Here is a 22,460-nt window from a genome sequence, read left to right on the forward strand (position 1 = left end):
TTAAACAACATGCTTCTGAACAACCAATGGGTTCATGAAGAAATCCAGTGTAACAACAACAAAATTCCTTGAGACAAATGAAAATGGAAATACAACATATAAAAGCTTATGAGATACAGTAAAAGCAATTTGAAGAGGGAAATATATAATGATGAATGCCTACATTAAAAAAAAAGATATGAAATAAACAGCTCAAGGATCTACAAGAGTAAACTAAGCCCAAAGTTGGTAGAAGAAAGGAAGTAACAAAGCTCAGAACAGAAATGAAAGAGATTACAACTGATCCCCCCCAAATAAGAGACTAATATAACCAATTATACTCTAATAATTTGCATATTGCAGAAAAAAATGGATATGTTCCTAAAAACATAAAACCTACCAAGACTGAATGATAAAGAAATAGGTAATCGGAACAGAACATGATCAAGTGGGATTCAATCCAGGGATAGTAAGATGCTCAACATCCACAAATCAATCAATGTGATATACCACCTCAACAAAATGAGTGATAATCTGTATGGCCTCAATAGATGCAGAAAAGCATTAGACAAAATTCAACATACTTTCATGACAAAGACTCTCAAGAAAGTGTTATGGAAGGAATGTGTCTCAACATGATAAAGGCTATAAGTGACAAGCCCACAGCTAACATCACACTCAACAGTGAAATGCTGAAACCTTTCCTTCTCAATCAGGAGCAAGACAAGGATGCCCACTCCTGCCACTTTTATTTGACATAATCCTGGAAATCCTAGCCAGAGAAATCAGGGAAAAAACCAAATACTGTCATCTAAAACAAAGTACAACTATTTCTATTTATGGATGACATGGTATTATATAGAAAACCCTACAGACTCCACAAAACCACCATTAGAATAAACAAATTCAGTCAAGTTGCAGGATACAAAGTCAGTATATAGAAATCAATTGTGTTATATACCAACAGTGAACTTTCAGAAAGAGAACTCAAGAAAACAATCCCATTTATAATATCATCAAGAAGAATAAAGTACTTAGGAATAAATTTATTCAGAGAAATAAAAGATCTGTATACTGAAAGCTGTAAAAAATATGAAAGAAGGAAACCACAGTGAGGAAAACACAAATACATGGAAAGACATTCCCTGTTAATGGATTAGAAGAATTAATATTGTTAAAATCTCTCTACTATCCAAAGCAATTGATAGATTTGATGTAATTGCTATAAAAATTTCAATGGCATTTTTCACAAGAACAACAATGGATCCTCTAATTTGTATGGAGCCATAGAAGAACCAGAATGGCCCAAGCAATCGTAAGAAAGAGCAAAGGTGAAGGCTTCATGGTCCTGGATTTCCAGCTCTATTACAAAGCTTTACCAATCAAAAATAGTTTGGTATTGGCAGAAAACAGATACATAGATTAAGGGAACATAACAGCAAAGAAATAAACTCACCCCTATATGGTCAGTTTATGACAAAGGAGACAAGAATATACAGTTGGGAAAAGGACGGACTCTTCAATAAATGGTCTTGGGAGAACTGGACAGCTACATACAAGAGAACAAAACTGGACCACTATCTTACGCCATACACAAAATTAGCTCAAAATGGATTAAATGCTTGAATAGAAGATCTGCAACCACAAAAAACTAATGGAAGAAAACACAGAGGGTAATCTCCTTGACATCAGTCTTGGCAATGATTTTTTGGATTGAATACCCAAAGTAAAGACAACAGAAGCTAAAATAAGTGGGACTACCTAAAACTAAAAAGCTCTGCACAGCAAAGGAAACCATCAACAAAAAGAAAGGCAACCTATAGAATAGGAGAAAGTATTTGTAAAACATGTATATGATAAGGGGCTAATATACAAATATATAGGGAACATATGCAACTCAACAGCAAAAAAGTAACTGTATTAAAAAAAAAAGGGGGGCAAAGAACCGAAATAGACAATTTTTTTTTTAAGAAGATATACAGATGGCCCATAGGTACGTGAAAAGGCACTCGACATCACTAGTTGTCCAGGAGAGCATAATGAGGTATCACCTCACACCTGAGACAAGAGGTAACAAATGCCTGTGAGGATGTGGAGTAAGGAATCCTTTGTACACTCTTGGTGGGATGCAACTGGCATAGTCACCCTAGAAACTGTGTGGAGGTTCCTCAAGAAATTAAAAAGGGACTGTGGACAGTTCCTCAAGAACTGTCATATAATCAGGCAATCTCACCTCTGAGTATTTATCCAGAGACAGTGAAATCATTGTCTCAAAGAGATATTTGTACTGCCACATTCATAAGCAGCATTATTTACATTAGCAAAGATATGGAAACAACTTAAATACCCATTGATACGTAAATGGATATAGAAAATGTAATATTTTCTATTCAGTCTTAAAAATGAAGGAAATCTTGCCATTTGCAGTGACATGGATCAACCTGGTGACATACTGCATGGTATCACTTATGTTAAAACTCAAAAAAAGTCAAACTCACAGAAATAGAGTAGAAAAGTGGTTGCTAGGGGTTGCGGGAAATAGATCTTGGTCAAAGGGTACAAACTTTCAGTTATAAGATGAATAAGATCTGAGGATCTAATGTATAATATCGTAACTGTAGTTGATAACATTGTATTATATGATTGCAATGTGCTAAGAGTAGACTTTAAATATTCTTACCCCAACCCCCAAATAGGTAAATATACGAGGTGCTGGTTGTGCTAAGTAACCTGATTAAGGTGGGAATCATTTCACAACGTGTATGTGTATCAGATCATCATGTTGTATATCCTTTAAATATATTAGTTTTGTCGATTATACAATAAAGATGAAAAAAATTGAAAATGGTTGCTTCTGTGAGGCAGAATTTGGGAAGAGGAGTGAACAGCTTTACACCATTTGACTTAAAACCATATACAAATATTTCAGACAAAAACGAAAATTAAATTCAGGGCACCTGGGTGTCTCCATCAGTTAAGTGCCTGACTCTTGATTTTGGCTCAGGTCGTAATCTCAGGGTTGTGAGGTCAGGTTCTGCACTAAGTGTGGAGTCTGCTTAAGATTCTCTCTCCCCCTACCTCTTTTTCTCTGCCCCTCCCTCCTCTCATACTCACTCTCTTAAAAAAAAAAAAAAGATTAAAATTTAAAAAGTCACTTATAAGACCTATGTCATTACCACTAGTATCTATCTAAATGGAGTACAGTCCAGATGACAGCCAGATGTCACCAAAGACAAACCAAGTGAGTAACACCACTGGCACAATGCCATGCCAGGTTCTCCCTGGGTGGAAATGGGTCCAAGCAAAAACAGTCTTCCTGACCCTCCCTCTCAGGAGGTAGCAAGGTATAAAAATACCTTTTGAATCTTTTTGTGAGGAAGAAATTAGATAACACATTTAAAAGGAAGGTGCCTGGCACATAGTAAGTAATTATAAATATTCTCTAGTATTAAATTTCTATCTCTAGAAAATTTTTTAAAAAGTAGTTATATTATTGGGGAACTTGACAAACACTGCCATAGAATTCTAGAGACAGAACTCTTCTATGTCCACATTCTTGCTTTTGGGTTCATAAAGTTTATAATAAGGGTACAGCCAGTGGGTTATTGAGAAGAATAAAAATTCAGCAGGTGAATCTTTCTACATAGGTTAAGAAAATAAAAAGTTCTAAGATTTCAATAAGGAGTCTAGAAAGTGCTAAACCATTATTCCATAGGAGTGGGGTAATAAAGGGTAGAATTTGAAAACAACTGTTGAAAATCAGCATAAGATTTAAATACCAATTCACTGAAAAGTGAAAAAAAAAACTAGGATTTCAATGAGCGGGATCTGTAGAGAGACAGGGACACTCCAACCTGTAGGATCTGACCTGAACCAATCTTCAGGTTTGGTTAGCGTAGACACTTATTTCGATCATTTCCTACTTTCCCTTCCTTTATTTCTCTCTATAACCATTTCCCTCTATTTTTTTTTTTTTTGCCTATAAAGGAGTTTTAGTTTTTATTATTTGATGAACTTTTTACTTATTGACTCCCAAGGATTTAAAAGTTGGTTTTCACTCTAACAAAGGTCTCAAACTTCAAGCAACCTGCCTTTTATATAGAAAGGCCACCCTGCAGCTGCTTGTTGGTTTGAGTGGTTTGGCTACTAATTTTACCCCTATGAAGTTTTGAAATATTTGAGCCCTATTCAGGTAGGCTTCAGTCAGGGGAAGAGAAATGGAAAAGTAGAATATGAAAAAGTGAGTAACAGGCGCTCAAATGAGGAAGGAGAAATCCGATCAATCCATTCTCCAGGCATTTCTGGATGCCTGCCACATGTAGACATTGTACTGACCTGGGAATACAGATAAGGAGCGCAAGGGCAGAGCTGCAGGGACATTTATTAGAGAATAAAATAAGTCCTAATCAGGGGCAGAGGGCAGAGGAGCAGAGCACCAGCAGGCATCAAGTGTCATCAACCCGGTGCCTCGGACGTCCTCAGGAACATTCTTGTAGCTCCCATTTCTACGGGTACAAGCAATTCCCGGTCTGGGCTACACTCCAAGTCTATATAGTTGCTATGCGTTTCTGGCACCGCCCTCCCCCCCACACACCCCCATACTAAGCAATTCTAAGTGAAAAGCAATGAAAAGAATATATTCATGTGAAAGAATAATTGCTCTCTTTATAGACTAGTGGAGTTCCATGCTCTTAGCTATACTTTTGCCAGAAGAAAAGTTGCAAAACTGAGCACTCCTCTACATTTCTTTTTTCTTGAATGATGCAGCCGTTGTTCTGCGGCCCACACCTACAATAAAACTCAATAAAGTACCTAATGCTCTGGTAGCTTATTTTGCTCCTTTCCACAAAGCCCATAAGATGTGGAAAAGTTCGTAACAGAATCTGCAGAGACCAGAATATTCACACACACACACACACACACACACACACAAAAACCCCACCATGAACGAGGACATAATGGCTATTCCACATGCCTTCTTTGTTCAGCCAGATTTATAGTTATGAGAAGCTGCTGTCTCTATTCCAGTTTACTTTTGGAGCCAAGATTTTATTAAATCAAACAACATAAACAATAGTCCCAAACTGTCCTTGCTGTCAGGTACAGGAAATTTCAGTAGGTTTTCGTTTTAGAGGCAGGACTGTTCTCCAGGATCCTCCCAGGCTACAGAGGAGAGCAGAAGTCCTTGAATGCCTTAAGTGAACTTGATTTATCTTAATTACCAGACAGAAGACATTTTCCATAGGAAGTTGCGGGGCCACATGGAAATCTGGCACACAAGGGGTTGATTCTTCAGGGGTTTTTAAGTCAAGTTAGGAGAGGAGGGCTCATGTGAAGACATGATAGTGCTTTTTATTTTTACCGTGGAGCACGTGTGCATCCATCTATAGTGTCCAACCTATTTAGCAGAAGAGCCCCATCTGTTGGATTATCCCAACGTGTGCTAGAAACAACCTGTCTGAAAACAAACGGCAGACCACAGGCCTAGCTTCAGAGAAATATGGTTTATCCGAGCGATTCTACTCGCTGTAAGACTTAGATTCAGGGTTTGTTTCCAGTTCCAGTTTCCCACTGACTCTGTGACGTCTTTGGATATCCTACAAATGTACCGTTTTCGAAGTTGGGGAGGCTTTGGGATCAATAAGTTACTTCGTCCTTCCTGTCCCCTTAGGCAGTGGTGCAAGGCTTACTGTTTTAGTCCTATGCTTTCTCAGTTCTTCTGTTCACAGAACCACAAAGGGTTGGCTGCGGACAGGAGAGGCCTAGTGTTTTTCTTTGGCCTCAACAAGAGCCACACATGCGGTTTCATGGGGGAAATAAATGGACAATAAATACTGGGGAATGGGTTGGTTGGGTACTGGTTCAGCTGGACGCCAACATATCTATATTTTCTTTGTTATCTGGGGGGTAGGGGTGAGAGAGGGGTTCTGGAAAGAAAGAGATGGAGTTGTGACATAGCAGCGTGCCTCTCGTAGCTCTCCTGCTTCACCTAAGACGGTTCCAACTCCACACCTGCAGCCCTTCTTCCCTGTGCACGTCTATGACCAAAGCTCACCATAGCTGCAAGCGTCTGTGGGCAAGGCTGGGGTAGTCCCCACTGTGACCCTGGGAATGCAGCCATGGGCTCCACCCTCTGTAGATAGAAACGTCTCACACCAGGTGTGCAGCCAAACTCTCCTGCAGCCAGACAGCTGCTGGATGGCCCCTCCCAGTGGGCATTTTTTTTTTTTTTGAGCTTCTACACAGGCAATAAAAACCTGGCTAAGTTGTAAAAACAGGCAGGGAGAGGCATGGCATGCATGGCGAGAAGAAGAAGGTAACACAGTCCTCCATGCTTTTGGTTCTAGACTCTTTGGAATTTTTAACCTAAAAGGCTCTGGTGATCTATATTCTCTGCATTGATTATTTTGGGGGTTAAATGTTCTCTCACCAAGCTCTATCCCTCCCCCTCCAGTGTGTAACAAAGGATCAGCCAGGGATATTTTTAGATCTCATGTTTTTCAGTCCAGACAAATGATGGAAAATGCTACCTAAAATTATATACATGCGTCTCCTGGACACACATGTATAGGAACCCAGCTACAGTAATTCTTTCAAAAGTTATTATCTTCTAGCTTTTCAAGTAGGGAATTCCAGAACCTCATGGAAGGGTGGTGGTGGTGGTGGTGGATTTTAACAACGATAATTCAAAGTTTGCCTACTGGGAATACAATTTTCCCCAAGCACTGAAATGTGACTGAAGTCATTCTTTATGGGTAATAAAAACCACCTGGTGGCTGCACCCTATACATACTTCCTCTTAATTTTACAGCATGTCTTTTATTAGTATTAATCTTGGATCATGGTTGGGGCAGGAAAGATACAATGGAAAGAAATCTTGCCTTAACAACATAAGATAGTATGGAAAAAGCTTGCATCAAAAAAAAAAAAAAAAAAAAAAAAAAAAAAAAAAGAAAAAAAGAAAAGAAAAAAGAAAGAAAAAAAGGCCAACAAACCTATATTTGGCGCTTATAATTTTGTTATTCCGACTGTAGCCCTGCTGTGGGTAGTAAGTCTGAGGACTACTTGTAATTCACTCAAGTCGTGCACATGGCCTTGATCCGAAAAAACAATAGTGTTCTTGCTCTTTCTTTTCTTGCCAATCTGTCCCATTCAGTGATATCCTTTACCATAAAGGTCTAGTCTCAAGTATCCTGTGAGGCTTTCTCTCCTCTTTTAAATTGCAGAACTTCAGTGTAAGCCCTTTGCCATCTTTTATGCTGTCTAACGGTGCTTTCTGGTTGTTTCATGGGTGTTAGTTTTGTTTCTACAGGTGATTCTAGGCTTCAGAAATCCCAAATTAAATGAAATAATTCAACTTCAGTTTATTCTTCCTTAACTTATTAAGCTATTTTGATTAATAGATCAAAATATTGTGTTTCAACACATAATATTTCAGCTGAAAGCTTTTTTTTTTCCCATTAAGTAAACAAATGAATCTCTAGCATATATTTAAGAGAGCACAGATGCGTTCCTGTTCACTGGGGACTGGGATCTCCTGAACTACTCGACCACCACAAAATTCCACAAATTGTAGACTAAACAATTTTCATGAACCTTTATATCCATGTGTGTCATATCTGTGCCCAATGGGGAAATGTTTTCAAACTGCTGATATACAACTTTTATTTTATTTACTTTTTATTTTTTTATTTTTATTTATTATTTATTTATTTATTTTAATTTAATTTAATTTTTTAAAAAATTTTTTATGATATACAACTTTTAAATCATGACCCAGTAGGGACTATCAGTATAGTCCTGGTCATTCATAGATAGGAATTTTAAGTCCCTTTTTAAAACAAAACAAAACAAAACAAAACAGTATTTATATCTGAATGGGCTTCATTCAATTATACCAAACTCTAAAAATAACACAAAATAAGCCAAATAGAAACACCGAATGGACCCAGATTTCTGCCAACTGGCAAAACTCAGCATGGGATTCTGATTTCAGGGATTCCTAAATTTAATATTACTTTTTCCCAAAGACAAATCCAGAAAGAGCCTCTTTTGGGCTCTGCTTATTGGGATAGTAGAATGGGTTCCTCCTCAGAAGACCCACCAATGAAGGACACGAGTAACAAGCAAGACATATACCTTAGGGCAGGATAAAAGGGACAAGGCTCTAAACTCCAGAAACAATTAGCATAAGTCCTACAACAATTACACCTGGAAGCTAGATGTGGATCCCGTGACTAATTAGTCCTGTGATTCCAAAATGAAATGCAGCTTCGCACTTCTTCTGCACCTATTTCTCTTATGCAAACTATTTGGCCAATTAGGCAAGGTGCCAAATGGCATTCTTGCAAGACACTAAAAAAACTTTTTGTTACATTTATTCTACCCACAGATACCCATGATACATAGCTCCAGTATCAAGAGTGATTATTCCAACTAAATCAAAGTCAGGAAAAAAACCAAACTAAAATGAAACTTGGAGCACACTCCCAGTTACCATCTTTCTGGGTCTTATCTATTGACCACATTCCCTGATCTGACACAGACTGTCCTCTACATCCTGGCCTCCACTGCTTGTGGCTTCCACTGCCTCTGTCCACTTTTCACTGCACACACCATGCCTTTTGGTCCTCTGCACCGACCTGTACTATTCTTTCCCCTCCCACAGGTACCTAGCTAGCTCCTTCCTATGCATTCTTCAAGCTGCAGCCCAGCTGTCACCTCCTCCAGGACGTTTTCTCAGTGTCCCCAGACTTTGAAAAATGCCACCCACTCTGGGCTCCCCTTGCAAGCTGTATGTATCTTTTACGGGAGCTCTCACCACTTTGTGTAGAATAATTGATTACCAACTGCTCACCCTCCTCAAGGGCGGGCACCACGTTTATTCACGTTTGCAGTTACAACACCAATCACACTGTTGGCACTTAATAAATGTTCGCTGAATGGAAACACAAACCTTTTACAAACAAAGGAGGCTTAAAAATGTCACTGAAATAATTATTTTTTACTTCTGATCATGACTAATAGGTGAACTCGGAGAAGATTTGAGAATAGCCTAATTCAGAAAAGGAACACAATGAACATTTAGAAATTAGATGTTTTTCAATATGCTTTCCAATGTATTAAGTGGAATAAAAGCAAGAATCTGTAAAGAAAAACCATCCACGTTCTGTAAGCCCAAGTCCACCTATCAAAAAGTCCAAATTAAATAACTTTTTCTTTTTTATTCTTTCCTTAAGATATATTATGTTAAAAATAGTCTCTCTCTCTCTCCCTCTCCCTGTTAATCTCACTAAGGAAATAGAACCAAGATCATCGAATGGGCTTTTACTGAAATACATGCTTATTTTGGCTAACTTAAATCCTTTAAAAAAATTAGTGGTTGTAATATTTTCCATATTACAGTTGAAAACAGAGAACTTTAAAGAAAAAAGATGCTGTGGAAAATGTTATATTTGCAGCATAGAACTACAGTTTATACACAGCAAACCATCTAGAATGAACTAGATGCTTCCTTTCTTTCCTGAAAAGAGAAGAGTTTCCTTGGTATCAGAACTGTAATAGACTCTTTCAAGTGTCACAGTCAATACCTGACTCAATTCCATCAACTGAGGACAATGAAAGATATAAGTAAAACTTATGAAAAACATTTCTAATGCTGGAGTTCCGGTCTTTGCCTCTGCTGATCTTTTTAAATACCAGGAAACCTTATCAAGCTATGAAGTATTCAGTCTGGAAAAATTCCTGATTAGGTCTCTCTGAAAACTGATCCATGTTGCTTGGCATACTATAACTTACAATGTGAGGATGTTTTCATTTTAACTGACTGCGTGGACAGCTTATCAAACAGTGGTCTGGAGTTTGAGGAAAGAAATTGATTTTCCACAGAGAGTGATATTTAGTCCCCAAATGAATTCAGTACATTGGCTTTGTTAAGGAAATGCTTGGCTGTATCCATTTGAGAATCTCTTTGAGCAATAAATTTGATGATTTAGCCATGTAAAACAAAGCAAAACAAAAGTCTTTTCTATTACATTTCTAGAAGTGTGTAAGGCCCTTTTTGTGCAATACAATGAGCTGATAAAATTGGATATTTTATTTTTTATTTATTTATTTTTGTATATTTTTTCTTGGAGTTCTATTTGCCAACATATAGCATAACACCCAGTGCTCATCCCATTAAGTGTCCCCCTCAGAGTGCCCATAACCCAGTCACCCCATCCCCCTGCTCACCTCCTTTTCCATTTCCTCTTGTTCGTTTCCCAGTTACATGTCTCTCATTTTAGATTTAAAAAGAAATGACTAGGTGATGGGCATTAAGGAGGGCATGTGATGTGATGAGGACTGGGTGTTATATGCAACTGATGAATTATTGAAAACTACATCTAGGAGCACCTGGGTGGCTCAGTGGTTGAGCTCGGGTTGAGCTCCCCGCAGGGAGCCTGCTTCTCCTCCTCCTTTTTTTTTTTTTTTTTTTACTGTTTATTTTTTTTTATAAATAAATTTTTTATTGGTGTTCAATTTACCAACATACAGAATAACACCCAGTGCTCATCCCGTCAAGTGTCCCCCTCAGTGCCCGTCACCCATTCACCCCCACCCCCTGCCCTCCTCCCCTTCCTCCACCCCTGCTTCTCCTTCTGCCTGTGTCTCTGCCTCTGTGTCTCTGATGAATAAATAAAATCTTTTTTAAAAAAAGAAAACTACATCTGAAACTAATGATGTACTATATGTTGGCTAACTGAATTTAAACTAAAAAAAAACCAAACAAAAACAAACAAAAAAACAAACAAGACCATACTGTAAAACAAACAACCTGGCATCAATGTATAATAAGAGATGCCAAGAAAAGTTGCTTATTGTACAACATTGCTAATATTATATATTTCTATTTTCAAAAATTGATTCTCATTTGTCTGCAATAAAAAGACCCAAACTCAAAGGACTGCTATACCTGGGAATGGTCTGTAGCTATTTGAAGCATTCATTATCACAAACGTTCATCTACATTTGTGACATAGCTTGGATTTCCTTGCCTTCCTTTTCCCAGCATGCCAAGCCAAAATGCTTCTGTTTTCAGATTTAGTTTACATCATTCACACTCCAGTTATGTCTGGTCCACAGACCTTTCCTTCTCTAAATTTTTGTATTTAATATCAACATTTGGTGTTAATGACCTTCCATTTTTCAATGTTCTTACATGGAGTGTTAACTCACAAGACCATCTTGTCAGCTCTTGTGGCCCCACCAATAACTTGCATATTTGCAAAACATGACTCTAGAGGGATCTCCTGCTATGCACAGTAAGCCGAAGAATGAAATGCAAACTAGACTGCCCTTTAAGATAGAGATGGATGATGTTATTTCATTCCTTTGTTATGACTTTTGCACTCTCAGAACAGACCTGTAACAGCACAGGCAGCTTACCTTGTGTCTGGTTTCAGATTTTCTACTGTGGAGAAGGTTTGATTTGTAATTTGGATGGACTTGTTCTTCCCACTGAATGACCCATTTTCTCTGGATATGACTTCATATTCTGAAAATCGAAAAAGCCAACAAATACTTGTCTTTATGTCCTGGCTGATTTAATTGTTCTTAAGGCTAACAGAATCATAAAGTCGCTCTCATAAAAGTGAGCGATTTAGATGGTAGTTCTTGAGGCGCAATTTTCAGATGAGGATGGTCAGTGGATGACAAAGGTCCCAAAGCATTTTGAGAGTTGCTCATTGACCATATCTACTTTTCCTTTACTGGAACACAGAGGCCTGTAATTGTGAAGACCGATGAAGTGCCTGTGGTAGCTTTGGAAATTGGTAACCAATGATTTTGCTAGGCAAGTCAGAGTGTGCCATTGTCAGAAAGCTCAGTGTGGGGAAAGCACTGTATGAGGAATGGTACTTGAGTAGAAGCCACGTTTCCTGGTCTACGGAGCCATATTATATAGCTGGGGAAAGGCTCCTGCATTCATGCTTCTGCTACAAAAAAACTTTTGCGTTTCAAACTACAGAATTAGGAGATTTTTGGATCTACTACTTACGTAAGTTATAAAGTTCTGTATGTATTGGCTTACATATGCATCCTTTACTGTTTTTTTTTTAAATTATGACTAGAAAGTATACATAGAGATCTACATAAATTTCACTTAAATGTATGTTTCTATGAACTTGGAGGGCTTTGACTGAGAAAGAAAGACTTTCAGATTAAGAACATAACTTATACATTTGTTAGCTGCTTTTCCTTGCTTTCAGTTGGGGTTTAATTTAACATATGTGACAAGATCATGCTGACGATTAAAAACTCAACAACAAACAACAAATCCTACTCAAAATACAAAGTAGTAGTCATCAGGGAAATGTGGGAAGGCCACAAAGGAGGTGGCAAGTTACTAGGGATTTCTGTTATTAGTATTGAAACGAAAGATGGGAGATGAAGACTGGAAATAAAACTGAAACTATGAAAGACTCAGGGAGATATAATTGTCAATTTTAATTTGGGAAGGGTTTTTAATGGCATATTTTAGAAATTAAAAAAGGAGGATAGCTCTTTCTCAATTATTTTATATGATCATCCTTCCAAAAATTCAAAATTAAACCAGAAGGCAATGGCTATTGTATCTGGACACATTAGCACAGTTACCAAAGGGCTAATGGCTAGTATTTAGTATGCGTTTTCCAGATCTTTCTATTCCCAACCTCTCAGTTGGCTTTATTTCTCACAGATGGTGGAAAGGGAGGGAAAGGGAAGACCCTGAATTCAAATATATTCCATTTTATATATATTTCTCAGCTGTGAAACAATATTTACTTAGAAAAATATGGGAGTAATTAAAATGTAAGTAAAACTGATTTTTTAGAAATGGAAATTGCTTGTTGGTTATGGCATTTGATATGCTGCTGATACGAGGGACCCAAAACACTCAAGACTTTTCTATTAAAGTAAAGGTATGGTGTGTGTGTGGGGGTGCTAGTTAGTTCCCTCTTTAAAAAACAAAACAAAACAAACAACAACAACAACAACAAAAAAAACAGGAAACTGCATGGCTACATGACAGACCAAGTCATGTGGCTTCCATCTCAGTCAGTTTTCCCATCAGTAAAATGTCAATAAGCTCTCTTCATAGTATTGTTTGTGGAGATTAAATTAGGAATGTATGGAAAGCACTTAATAGTATTCTGCATATTTTTTTTCAATAGGTAGTACCCATTATTGCTGTTAATTTTATTATTCCTTATTATCCCTGAGTTGTGTTTTGAAACTAGGGTCAAAAAATTGGAAAGATTTCAATTGGAAAGATTCCAGTGCTGCTTAGTCATCCAAAGAAAAATTTTTATCACACTCCAGTTGATTATGCATGAAATTAACCTCCTTCAAAAAACATCTTTGGCTTAGGATGCTTCTCACCAACTGTGTAATATTCTTTTTAAATATTGCTCTGGGCTCTTAAGTACTACAAACTCTTACTGCATGTCTTCTCTAACTTTCCTTTGACTTATTTTTAAATACTAATTTAATACTATTTTTATCCTGAAAGATCAAGTTTTCAAAATGGATATAGAAGTTACCTTCATAAATAAAAAATATTTAGAATTCCTCTCAGAATTCTAGCTTTGTAAATATATCTTTCATTTGTAATGCTTTAAAGCAATCATAGCTTTGCCATAAATCCACCAATGCCATAAAAATGGAATATTAATGTTTGGAATGAACATCTATAGACACATTCTGAGTATATTTCAGAAGGTAAAGACACTTAATATGTGTCCATATTTCTTGTTTTAAAATATGGGATTTATAAGTTCCATAATAGTAAAGATATAAGGAATCTATAAAGAACTAACACTGAAATATTGGTCTTTTTTCCCCCTCAGAGGGCATTATTGCCCTCTTATGAGATAATTGACTTAACAGAAAAAAACTGTTTATTGTAAAGATTGGAAAATCAGAGTCTGGTCATGAAAACAGCATGAAAATAGTAACGGTGATATTATTTCTACCAATTCTATTATTGCTATTACTGAAAAACATTAACAGTTTCTAACTCATGTGGCACATTCAAATTCTGTTTAATTTTATCCTCATGAGGGGCACCTGGGCAACTCAGTTGGTTAGGCATCCAATTCTTGGTTTTGGCTCAGGTCATAATCTCAGGGTTGTGAAATCAAGCCCTGAAAATGTTGGGCTCCAGACTCAGCAGGGAATCTGCTGAGATTCTCTTCCTCCCTCTCTCCCTTCCCCTTTGTTCCTCCCCCAGCTCAAGCTCTCCCTAAAATAATCAAACAAAATCTTTTTTAAAGGGATCCCTGGGTGGCGCAGCGGTTTGGCGCCTGCCTTTGGCCCAGGGCGCGATCCTGGAGACCCGGGATCGAATCCCACATCGGGCTCCTGGTGCGTGGAGCCTGCTTCTCCCTCTGCCTGTGTCTCTGCCTCTCTCTCTTTCTCTCTGTGTGACTATCATAAATAAATAAAAATTTAAAAAAAATTAAAAAAAAAAAAAAGACTTTCTCCTCTTTCCCTCTCTAAAAAAAAAAAATTATCCTCATAAGTTAATAACAATGGGAGGAGTTATTCTTATTACCAATAAGGAAACTAAAGCAAAGAGGTTAATTGCATACCCAAGTTGCACAGAGCCAATCTGGGATTTAAATCTATGTTGCCATGTTCTTGGCATATCACAAAGCACCATCTTGTAACTAACTTAAAGTTGTCCAAGGACCCAGGCTATGGCCAATTTCTCAGGTGTATCTATTTCTACTTTAGTGTGGAAGGGACATGTAGAAACAGCCATATATGGATGTATTAGAGGGACTATGTGTCTGTCAATTAAAAGACAGATTCCTGACAGAAACCAACTGGAGGACTAAAAAATATGTATCACTCTTTTTGTTATCTTTCTCAATCCTTTCTTATAAAACCATTTCCAGTGATTTGAGAATTAACCTCTGTTTTATCTGAGCTGCTGGTTTATAAAAGATTACATTTGAAATCAGTGATATTTAATAAAACACTAAAAAGAAACAGTGCAAAAAATAGAACAGACCTTCAAGATATATGGTCCAATATTTAAATACAGACTAGGTGAGTAATGATTAAAAATGGACTTATTTCTACCTAGAAAATATTGTAGCTAAAGAGATATGGTTCTTATCCATGAAAATTGTTATTATAAGTCCAGTATGTTGTGAAAGATCTTAAGCAGCCCACTAACATTTAGTATAATATTACAAAAGTAATTGGCTAGATGGATAAAGTATACCCTATTCATTATTTTTAGAGATTACAAGTCTCTAGAACTAAAAAAAATAGTCACATGACAAACTAGAAAGGAGAAATCTTTCCCTTCTAAATAGTTTAATCAGATATTGAAACACCAAAGGGAATATGTATTGGATGTATTAGATTATTAGATATATTAACCAATTCCAACTTGATGTCGTCCCACATTTTAAAGGCAAATGAAATATATAATTTGGTTTTATGATAACTAAGCCTCAGCCGATCACGAGAACTCCTCCTTATCAGCACAGTATATGTATTGGGAGTTTTGGACCTTTTAATCTATTTACATAATCAATGCTTAGAGATTGATTTTTTTTTTTTTTTTTTTTTTTTAGATATTGGGATGTTAGCACCCACTGACATAGTCCCAAGTAAAGAAGCAGAACTAGACAAATTCCTAGGAAACATGAGTAATGGCTGGTTCTTTCTCAAAACAAAGGCAAGGTCTGCATGAAAAATGAAATACACAAATATGTTTTTAAAAAAGCCAGCTAAGCAAAAAACAGGCTGCTTATAGCAGAATTTGGTCAGACCAAACATTTTTGTCTGAGGAGAAATAACTGCTGTTTTCTTCTTTATTCACAGAAAACTTTTTGCAGCTGCTGAAGCTCTCCCTTCCCATTTCCCTTGTGCACTTTGCTTTATCCATCCTGACAGCCTCTCAGTAGGTCCTACTGGACCCTGTCTACCTGTCCCAGGCATGGTAGGACATGGACAGCAGGGGCTTTGGGTACTCCCATTTGCTGTGTTCCTTGAGCTGATTCAGCCTCTTAGTCTTTTCTCCTTCCACTCTAGTTTGACTGACCTGTTCACTATGAAGAAATAAATTCCCATATACTAAATTCAAAGAATGACTCATGATTTCTTATTTTTCAGAGTCATTTTTAGAGGGATTAGGTGAGTGATAGCAGAATTATAATTTCCTGAGGTGAGTAGAAAATTGACCAGTATTAAAATTCTAAAAATATTTCTTTTAAAATAATTGAGTAACTTTTAGCCTGATGGAAAGTTCTAGGCCAATCTAGAAACTGGGTTGGTGAAACAAAAACTAGTTTAAGTATCATTAGCACTGCTAACTTCTATGTTATCTGTAAATTTTTTTGATAATGGAAAGATCAGATCTATCTTTATTCTGTGAAGAAGAGTTCTGAGAGGAGACGGAAGGGATGCAACCTAAAGAGATCAGTTAAATTAACAGGAAGCCCATCATTGGTACATAGATGATCTTTTCCCATCATATGACACTTTTGGCAATACAGATTTGCTAGGATTTGCTACCCCTGAGATATACCTCATTGGACATAGTTTGACCCAGGTACCACATTCACATATCAATGCTTCTGACCAGAGTTACCAGTCCTCATGCCATAATCTTACCAGTGACAGTATCATTTAGTGGCTTATCCCAGTCCAGGATGACAAATGAGGGACACCCTTCCACAGTGACCACAGTGAGGTTGGTAGGTGGGTTCTGTGGTGGGCTGGTGGCATTCCCCTCGGTGGCATCCTCTTTGGGGAACCGTTTGACAGAATCCGTGATGGAGCAGGGCCTATTGTCAGGTTTTTGGATGTATCGTACATGAGGACCTAAGAGAGAGAGAACTCTGACAGTTAGCATTGTTTGAGCTTGTACAGAAGGTGGAGATAAACTCAAATATATTTATCTGTTTCAGGATATTTGGTTTCACATTATAAGCAGATAGATGAAAGCAGCAGTGTGGGTTGTTCAAACTAGTGAAAATCCAGAATTCCTGTCTCTGGGATACCTGATACGGATGTTGTAACTAATTTACTTTTATAAATAAGTTTAACTTATGCTAATATTCAAAAAGTAATTTGGTCCCCCCTGAGCATGTTTTAAACTGCATAGTTTATGGGGCATTGGACAGAGTACTCAAAAGTGTGTTGCCTTAGTAGTGAGGAGTAATTAGCCTATACTAAACACAGTTCTGGTCCCACCTAATAAATCTTTTAAAATAAGCAGACTTAAATCTTAGTGGTTTCTTTTTTTTTTTTTTTTTTAAATCTTAGTGGTTTCAAGTAATTTAACTATACCTAGAACAAAACTCAAGTATATTTTAGGAATAAAAATATATAAGATAACAGGAAAATATTATACATAATGAGAAAAATAAATCATTTGAAATCAGTCTAGAGCTTGCATGGATGTTAGTTATCAGACTAGGACAATAACACCATTATTATCATTATAAGCCACATGGTCAAAAAAATTAAGACATGAAATATATAAAGAAAGACCCAAATCAAATTTCTAGTGGTGAAAACTAAAATGTGTAAGATATAAAACAGACTGGATGATAGTAGTACAGATATAATATTGCAGAAAAAGATTAGTGAATTTGAAGACATAGCAATAAAAAGTGCCCAAAATAAAAGTGGAGAGAAAAAAAGAATTAAAAATAATGAACAGAGGATCAGGAAGTTGTGGGATGATTTCAGGCAGTATAATGTACATGTAATTTCAGTTTATGAGTAGAGAAGAGGGGGCAGAAAAAATTTTTGAAGAAATAATGGTACAAAAATTTCCAAATTTGATAAAGCCTTTAAAACCCACAGATCCAAAAAAATAAAAAAATAAAAAAATAAAAAATAAAACGCACAGATCCAAAAAGCTCAAAGAAACCTAAGCACAGCCAACATGAAGAAGCTACACCAATATAATCAAGTTTCTCAAAACCAATGATAAAGAAAAAAACCTTTTAAAGGAGGCACATCATATATGGAACAAAAAAGTAAGAATCACGGCAGGTCTCTCATCGAAAAGAATCCAAATGAGAAAGCACTGGAGCAACATCTTTACTGGGAAAAAACAAAAAACAACAAAAAAAAACCAAACCTTATCATCTAGAATTCTATAACTAGTAGAAATACTCTTTTTTGTTTTTAAGTGTAATACCTTTTAGACATATGAAAGTTTGACAATAAAGATGAAAGGATGTTCAGGTAGAAAGAAAATGATGGCAGATGGAAATATGGATCCACACAAAGGGACAAAGAACAGTGGAAATAGTAACGCTATGCATAAATATGCATAATATTTTTAGATTTAATTCTTTCAAATGGATTATTTACTATATAATCATAAAAATAACTATTTAGTGTGATGTATTAACATGTAAAAGTGAAATGTTTAACAATGATAGGCAAGGAAGAGAGAAAAGTTGCTATACTAATAAAAGAATCTTGCACTATTTGTGAAGTTGTAGAATATCACTGGAAGGTAGATTGTGGTAAGTTTAAGATACATACTATAAATCCCAAAGCAACCACTAAAATAACAAAATAAAGAGTTACAGCTAGTAAGACAACTAAAGAGAGAAAATAGAATCATAAAAAAGACTCAATCTTCAGAAATAAACCCATGCCTACATTTCAATTAATCTATGACAAAGGAATCAGGAGTACACAAGAAGGAAGATAGTCTCTTCAATAAATGGTGCTGGGCAACCTAGACGGCTACATGCAAAAGAATGAAACTGGTAACTACACTTGTGGTGACAGATGGTAACTAACTACACTTGTGTAACAGTGTTGTATGGTGACAGATGGTAACCATACTTGTGAACTACACTTGTGACAAATGGTCATAGTATTGTATGGTAACAGATGATACCTACAATTATACATGGCATAATGTATAGAAAAGTTGAATCACTATGTTGGCACACCCGAAACTAACGTAATGTGTGTGAACTATACTTCAACTAAAAAAAAAACAAACAAACAAACAAAAAATCTAAAAGGCGGCTGAAAAACAGAAAAAAAGGAACAAAGGTTAAAGGGGACAGATAGAAAACAAATAGCAAGATGAGATAAATTCAAACCTAACTATATCATCGGTCATGTTAAATATAAGATTCTAAATACCCAAAATAAAATGCAGAGATTATTAGATAGGATAACAAAGCAAGAACCACTTTAGATATTCAGAGACTAAAAAAAAAAAAAAAAAAAAAAAAGATATTCAGAGACTAATAGATTAATATTAAAAGGATGGAAAGAAGAGATGCATAGTAACACTTCTCAAAAGAAAGCATGAGTGGATATGCAACATCAGCAAATTGGATTTCAGAGCAAATAGTATTCCCATAAACAGAATTTTATAATGAAAAAGGATCAATTCATCAGTTTATTAGAAGAATCCTAAGCAATTTGTCTGTCTCTAAATACAGACTTTTAATATACATGTAGCAAAACTGATAGAAATGTGAGTAGAAATAAATCCATAATTGTAGCCAGAGATTTCAATTTCTTCTGCTTTTTAAGTGATAGAAAAAGTAGACAGAAAATCACTAAGGATATAAAAGAATTGCATAATACAACAAAACAATTTGACTCAGTGGACATCTATAGAACATTTGTTAGGTAAATTGCTCCCCTAAAATTCCTGTGCTAAAGTCCTAACTCCCACTCTGACTCTATCTGGAGCTAGGGTCTTTAGAGAGGTAAATGAAGTTAAATGAGGTCATAAGGGTGGGATCCTAATCCTTTGTGACTGGTGTCCTTACTAACAGGAAAAGACCCCAAGGATATGTACACCCAGGGGAAAGGCTATATGAGGACATAGTGGCCATCTGCAATGCAAAGAAAGAGGCCTCAAAAGACTCAAGTCTGGTGATACCTTGATTTCAGCCTTCTGGGTTCCAGAACTGTGAGAAAGTAAATTTCTATTTTTTTAAACCACTACATCTATGGCATTTTGTTACAGCAGCCCTAGCAAACAAATACAACACTCCTCTTAAGAAGAGCAGAATAACATTCTTTTCAAGCACACACAGAAAATACACCAAGATAGATCATATTCTGGGCCATAAAAAAGTTTCAGTAAATTTAGAATGATTTAAGTATCTGATAGAGCATGTGATAACAATGGAGTTACATTGAAAATAAGTAACAGAATCATCTCTAGAAAAATCTCAAGATATTTAGAAATTAACTTATATATATCCAAATAATGAGTCAAAGAGCAATCAAAATGGAAATTAAAAAGTATTCAAATAGAGTAAAAATAAATATACAACATCAACATTTTTGGATGCTGCTTAAATAATATCTAGTGGAAAATTTGTAGCCCTAAATGCTATATATTCAAGAAGAGAGGAATCAATGAGCACATATTTTACCTTAAGGAATTAGAAGAGCAAATAAACCACATTAAGAAGAAAAAAATAATAAAGATCAGGGTAAATAGACAAAATCAATGAAACAAAAAGTTGACTTTTTCAGAAGATCAAAAACATGAATAAGCCTACAACCAGTCTGATTAGGCAAAAAAGAAAAAGACACACATTTTCAATAACAGGAATGAGAGATGTGAAATCACTACAGATTATACAGATAATGAAATAATAAGAGAATATTAAGAACTTTATGTCAATAAATTTGACAACTTGGATGAAATGGACTAACAAATTGAAAGACAAAAATTACCAAAATTCATTAGGGAAGAAAAAAATCCTCTTCCCTAAACATTTAGGAAGAAGCAATACCAATTCTAAACTCTTTCAGGAAACAGAGAGTTCAGCATTATTCTGACACTAAAACTTGACTTTGACATCACAAAAAAGAAAACTACAGACCAATATGATTCACTGAATACAATTCTCAACAAAATTTTACCATATTAAATCCAACAATATATTAAAATAAGAATACATTTTGACCTAGTGGAATTTGTCCCTGGAATTAAAAGTTAAAAATTCAAAAACAATTACTTCGTTATATTAAAAAAATTAAAAAACAATTACTCTATCATATTTCTGTGTATATATATGAAGAATCATCTTCATAAAGGCAGAAAAGTCATTAGGCATAATCTTTTTTTTTTTTTTTCATTAGGCATAATCTAGCACTTTTCTTTTCCTTCCTTCCTTCCTCCCTCCATTTTTTTCTTTCTTTTCTTTCTAGATTTTATTTATTTATTCATGAGACACATGGAGAGAGGCAGAGACATAGGCAGAGGGAGAAGCAGGCTCCATGCAGGGAGTCTGATGTGGAACTCGATCCCAGGACACTGGGGATCATAACCTGAGCTGAAGGCAGAAGCTCAACCACTTAGCCACCCAGGCGTCCCTCTAGCACTCCTTTCTGATAATAAGTTACCACCAAAGTAGACACAGAAGATAATTTTCTCAACCTTATTTTTTTTTAATTTTTATTTTTTTTCTCAACCGTATAAAGGGCATCTATGACAAACCTACAAGGTAACATATTTAATAAATTCAAGTGAGAGGCTAAATGCTTTTTCCTTGAGATCAGGAATAAGAAAAGGGTACAGTCCATTCTCACTATATCTATTCAGTATTTTACTGGAGGTTCTTGCTAATACAATAAAGCAAGAAAAGAGGCACCCAAGTTAGAAAGGGAGAAATAAAACCCTACTCCCAAATGACATGATTCTATATGTAGAAGATCCAAAAGATCTACGTTACTGGGTTTTGCAAGGTTGCAGGACATAAGATCATTGCACAAAAATAAATTTTTTCTATATATTAGCAATGAGTAATTGGAAATTGAAATAAAAATGCTTTTTCTATGGTTTTCTGTACACTGAAAACTAAAAAACATTGGTCAGAGAAATTGAAGACCCAAATAAGTGGTGAAATATGCCACTGTTCATAGGTAGGAAGACTTACTTAACTGTTGTATAGCTGTCTATTTTTCCCAATGGACCTATAGATTCAATGCAATTCTAATAAAAAATATAACCAGGCCATTTTTTAGATAGGGATAAGCTGATGTAGATACAGGGAACCCAGAATCATCAATACAATATCAATACCACAGTAACACAAACATGGTGGTATTCATGTAAAGGCAGATAAACAGATCACAGACTAGAGAGCTAAAACAGTTCCATATACATATGGACAATTCATTTTTGACAAAGGTACAAATGAAATTCAATGGAAAGAATAGTTTTTCAACAAATGATGCTGGAATAATTTTATATCCATTTGCAAGGAAACTGATTTGTTTCATATTGACACAATATGAATCATAGACCTAAATGTAAAAGTAGAAAATTTCTAGAAAGAAACAGCAGAGAAACTCCTAGAAGGAAACAGAGGAAGTCTCAATGACCTCTGATTGGTCAATGATTTCTTAAATACAAGACCAAAAATACAGTATATAAAAATCCAAATTAATAAACTGAGATTTATTAAAATTTTAAAAAGCCATAC

The 22,460-nt window shown here is 35.9% G+C and overlaps 1 protein-coding gene across 41 annotated transcripts in view; it reads right to left on the minus strand.

The window, feature by feature from the left end:
- The window catches only part of LOC112640164 (ABI family member 3 binding protein), a 234,307-nt gene that overhangs the window by 9,979 nt on the left and 201,868 nt on the right, over nt 1–22,460 (minus strand). For all 41 annotated transcript variants that reach the window (XM_035709991.2, XM_035709990.2, XM_035709972.2 and 38 more), the window contains 2 exons: nt 16,633–16,842; nt 11,407–11,515 (listed from right to left, as the gene is read on the minus strand). In XM_035709991.2, coding sequence (XP_035565884.1) covers nt 11,407–11,515; nt 16,633–16,842 — 319 coding nt within the window. The remainder of the gene's footprint in view (nt 1–11,406; nt 11,516–16,632; nt 16,843–22,460) is intronic.

This window comes from Canis lupus, chromosome 33 (genome assembly GCF_003254725.2).
Source record: "Canis lupus dingo isolate Sandy chromosome 33, ASM325472v2, whole genome shotgun sequence".
In the NCBI taxonomy this organism is placed as follows: Eukaryota; Metazoa; Chordata; class Mammalia; order Carnivora; family Canidae; genus Canis; species Canis lupus.